General features: G+C 36.3%; 1 protein-coding gene across 1 annotated transcript; it reads right to left on the minus strand.

Annotated features, from left to right (window-relative positions):
- Window positions 1-1,536: 1,536 nt before the first annotated feature.
- On the minus strand, window positions 1,537-4,929 carry LOC133864614 (uncharacterized). Its single transcript, XM_062300999.1, has 2 exons — window positions 4,101-4,929; window positions 1,537-2,145 (listed from the first exon to the last, which is right to left on the minus strand). Exons 1-2 carry the CDS (start codon window positions 4,499-4,501, stop codon window positions 1,905-1,907), a joined length of 642 nt encoding a protein of 213 aa, XP_062156983.1. The 5' UTR covers window positions 4,502-4,929; the 3' UTR covers window positions 1,537-1,904.
- Between the last annotated feature and the right edge of the window lie 55 nt (window positions 4,930-4,984).

The following is a 4,984-nucleotide window of genomic DNA, read 5'->3' on the forward strand; positions in this document are numbered from 1 at the left end:
TCACATATTTTATTGGTTTTAACAACGTCATAGTTAAATATATAAGAGTATAAGACTTCCTAAAAATCATTAATTTCAACTTTAAAGTCAAGGTAAATGAATGACTGTCTCCCTACCACGAGCTTGTCTGTGTCTCTGGAAGATCGAGATTGAGACCATGAATCACGGCATATTCATCGGTAGCCACTCGTGCAACGACCAAACTTGACCTGAACAGCACATCTAATCTAATCATACTGAGACCGGCGGTGTTTGTCTTTAATGGCACCTAATCTTACTTTGGCACCCTCAACCATGTTATTGATGTCTGTCTGAATAATTTTATTTTTTTATTCTAACTATTATTCAAAGAAAAAGCTAATCACATCTAAATGCAGGGTTCTAATCACGTACATCTATGTTATAACTATAAAAGGATTAGTCAAATTGCAATTAGAGTAATGAATCGATGTAGATCTTAATACTCATAATAAGTGCCTTAATAATCGACCCACTTTATGAGGACTATTCACTTTCACTTGTTCATTTAAAATATTCTTTCTTGATCTACTTTCATTATTGTTAAAGAAAAAAAGAGAATCAGATTGATTTTTTTTATTAATATAAATTATACATTGTTGAACTACGATGCTTAAAAAAATAGTTAACAAACCCTTAGCTATTTTGATTAATTTTTTTAACTAGTTGAATATAGAGCTTTTTGTGAAAATATTTTGATATGGGGGCCGGGCTAGCCAAAATAGTTAAAAATGGCTAGCCCAATATGAGTACTCTAAGCTTGGATCCCATGACCTCAAGGTTACTTACTTATGTCTTCTTCCAGTTGAAGGCTTCCAGGATGTCTAAACAACGTGGATGGTCAATATTCATAGTATTGAGAAGAAAATATACTTTTTTTTTTGTTGCCAAGTAAAAACTCAAAGAAGAAAGAAAATATACTTTAGCTGTTTGAACTCTATTATCATGTTTTTATTTACGGCTCCAAATTTTATAAAGTGACATTGGGGCCTTTTATACTACAATCAGCATGTAAAATTCGACATATTTTCATTTTTCTCTAAAAAAATACCCTTAAAAGTTATTAAAAAATTGCCATTTGAAGGAAAATTAAAGCATATTTTTCCCTAGTTTTTATTTAAGAAAATGTATACACTTTTGTGCCTTTTCTCTTCTTTCTTTCTTTCTTGTGGCCAAGGGTTTCCAAAGCTGCCAAGGTTGCAATTGCAGCTGAAAAGAAGCTCCATCCTCGATAGCTTTCATTTCCCTTGGTCCCATTAGACTAATCCTACTTTGTTCTTCTCTGATTACTAGGGCCTTCTGTGCTTTGCGGCTTTGGAATGCAGCTGGGGGTGGGTGGGGATTGGGGGGCTTAAACTTGAACTTGTGGGCTAAAGTTTCAGCGAGTAAATAAGCTTATTCAGGGTTTTTCCAGGCCATTGGAACCTCGACTCAATTCTAAGTTTTTAGAAGTTGGTGATCTAGATGCCTGTAATAAGAACATTTGCTTGCTAAGAATTTGATATTCATAGACATGTATTAATCTAGTTGAACAAAACTTAATTGATGCAACCATCCAGCTGGTCTACCCAATACAAATTCTAGATCCCAGAAGAGACTGAGAAGACTACATTGTGATACAAACGTAACAAAGCAAGTAAGGTACAACTGTAACATGATGCAGTTTTGGGAAACACAACATAAATTAGAAAGTCTGATGAAGCTCTGTTACTAGTATAAACATCAAAGCAGATAAGAGAAATACTAACTCCAAGTGTGGAGATGCGGGCACTGAGGATGGTACCTGTGCAAGTGCTAAAAACCATAAGCTTGCTTGCTGCTTCTCAATCATCAACCCCAGAAAAATGTTTTTGTTCTTTTCTTTTTTTTCTTTTTGCCACAGGATTTCATGAGGGTACATTGAAGTGAAAGAGCCAAGAGATGACAAAGGCAAAGACCATACAAGCAAGCAGAAAATTCAGAAACCGGTGACCCTGCCAGAAGTTTCGAGTCTCTGTCGGGTTCACAGGTGCTGCTGCTGCTGCTGCTGTGGCAGCAGCATCATTTGTCTCGTTCCACCGTTCCATCAACTCAGCCTCATTTGCACCAGCAACATTGCGTGCAATTGATCCACAGATCTCACAGGTCCTGCATTTATAGAAAGAAGATTAGTAAACGGTTAGAGAGAAAAAGAATACACAGAGGTTATTCCTAAAGAAGAAGGTATAACATCTTCACATTTTGTTTTGAAACATGATGCTGTAGGTAGATGAATCTGAAACAAATAAGAGGGTAAGAATTTCTACTTTCTGAAAACAAAAGCAAAACTAGTAGGATACGATACCAACCAAGTCAACAAGCCTCCTGATATGTTCTCCATGACCCACAAAATTTTCTGATAGTATACATTTGTTTCATTGGAAAACCATTTTCTGAAATAACTAGAGAATTCAGGTACAATGCATAAATGTTCATAGCCATTATTTTTCATACTATGTCCAATCATCCATAAGCATGGTCAATCCCCTGTCTCCCATCCACACAAACAAGCATCAGTTCTTTCTTCTAAGAAGGAAAACAATATAGACAGAGATATCAGAATATCCAATATTTTCATATTCAATCTTGATAAGAACATTTATACAACAAATAAACGCATAAAATATGTTGCAATCTAAAGATAAAGTAACATCTTAGGAAAACTCACACATCTTAAACCAACCATTAAAGAAAAGTTTCTTTTAATTGGGTATCGAACACCTCAACGCATTTAGCGTGTTTGAGTTTCACCAACTCAGTCGAATTGAACATAGTTTCTACAAAAGATTTTCACAAAAAAAAAAAAAAAAAAAAAACCCACACACACACACAAAGACTTCAGAATAGCAATCAATGAGGTCATTAAGATACTATAGATTGCATTCCACAGCTCATAAGTATAGATAAAAGTTAATAAGATCATGGCTAGTACTTACCTTTTCAAGATCGGAAAAAAAATAAACATGAATTACTAATTCATGACAACAACAAATTTGAATTACCAGTTGGGAACTCAGTAGGATAAACGTAAGAAAGCACATAAGATTGTATGGACTCAATATGTTGGTTTCTTTCCCCCTTGAGGAAGCTTGTGTAGGACCGTAGGTTTTGATGCATGGCATTTTAGTTATTTTAGTTCATGATACTTTACAACACCAGGAGAAAATTCTGTGTCAATTTATGTCTCGAGTGTCCAAAATTGGAACAGAGCTAAAATAAAATCCGAACGGTGGACGGCTTTTTAATGCTGCCAGGCAGGAGGGTATCATTACTGTTTCTTTGTGCGGGGCACATATATAGTTCAAGTTTGACAAAGAGACAACTAGGAATCATTGTATGGAAAAGGAGTGAGAGAGATGCAATATGTCTGCTAATGTAATTAAATACGAGGACAAAGAACAGTGAAGAATCATTTGCACGGCTAGGAGCAGGACGACCATGCGCTTTCTACTTTTGCTTTATTAATTTTTGATTCCCTGTGCGCAGTATACTATAATCTACCATTAACTTTTTTTTATAAGTATAATCTACCATTAACTTTTGCTTTTATCTTCTAAAGCAGAGATTTCATTCTTATTAGGGTTCCCATTATCATATTCCTTGCATTAAGCATGGCCCTTTGCCTGAATTATCCCCAAATATTTGTCCAATTTCGATGAGAAGCTAACCAATAATATCCAAGTCACGACACCCCAAAGATCACAGCTTTACACAAACAGTGTCTCCAACGAGAGAGCATGGCCTCCAAATATGAAAATATCCGCAAGTAAAAATAACAAATTTAACTAGCATTTCACTATAAGCACATCCACATATCATTTAAACAACCAAATTGATGAAACTAACAAAACACTAAGAACCCCAAGATACAAGACAATTCTAAAAAATTCACAATACCCAGAATAAACTAGAAAAACGAAAGAGGGCACATTTTCTGATGATATCCAGACGAAACGCGAGAATTCAAAAATTGCAAAAGAACCAACATCTTCAAAACATACATGACATCATTCTTTTTTCTTTGTTTTCATTTTTTGGTCTCTTTTTGGACTTAAGCAACTTACTTGTTTCCCTTGATCTTGAACCAAGCCTCAGCACACTGCTTGTGGGCAGCAGCTAAATCATCCTTACAAGAACATCCCAACTCCATGGGAACCCCAGATTCCTGATTGGCTGCATCAAAGCTCAGATGACAAATTCTACAATCCCTCTCCACTTTTGCCAAATGCAGCTTAATCTCTGGCACCCCACATTCCAGATCCACCTCCGCAGAACACACTGACAAAGAGGATCCGCTCTCCTTGTCAGACACCCCCACAATCTCGTTCCCGGACCCGCTCGAACACATGTGCTCCTCATCTGACCGATCGCCGGAATCGGAGTACAGGTCAAAGCCGTCGGCTCCGGATCTCCGACGACCACTTTCCTCCACATCAACAACATGGGATTTCTCTACGGTTGCCATTGTCAAGACCCAGAAATAGAATCTTCATGTAATGGGTATGTGAGACTGAGATCATTAATGCCCACAAAGGTCAAAAAGAAGCTCTCTTTGAGTTTCTCTTTACCTCAGTAAGCAAAACATAATAGATTTTTTGTCGGGTTTTCAACAACTGGGCTACTATTTCGTGGATCTGTGGTAGGTGATCTCTCTCTCTCTGTTCTGTGTCAGTCCTGAACAGGACTTGGAAGAAGTAGACAGAGAGAAAAAGATCAAGAAAGATCTTATAGAGAAAATACTGCACTATTATGCAGAGAGAGTACAGGAACGTATAAAAAAAAAAAAAAAAAAATGCAGAGAGTATAGGAAAGAAGGAACCTTTTTCTTGTATTTTCTTTTCTTTGAGAATTTCTATGTTCTTGTAGCTTTTCTTTCCTTTTCTTTTTCCTGTTTTTAAGAGTAAGGACAACATGGCTGCTCTTTTCTTTTATATTTTTTAATGTTTGT

The sequence above is a fragment of the Alnus glutinosa genome, chromosome 3 (assembly GCF_958979055.1).
Source record: "Alnus glutinosa chromosome 3, dhAlnGlut1.1, whole genome shotgun sequence".
Classification (NCBI taxonomy): domain Eukaryota; kingdom Viridiplantae; phylum Streptophyta; class Magnoliopsida; order Fagales; family Betulaceae; genus Alnus; species Alnus glutinosa.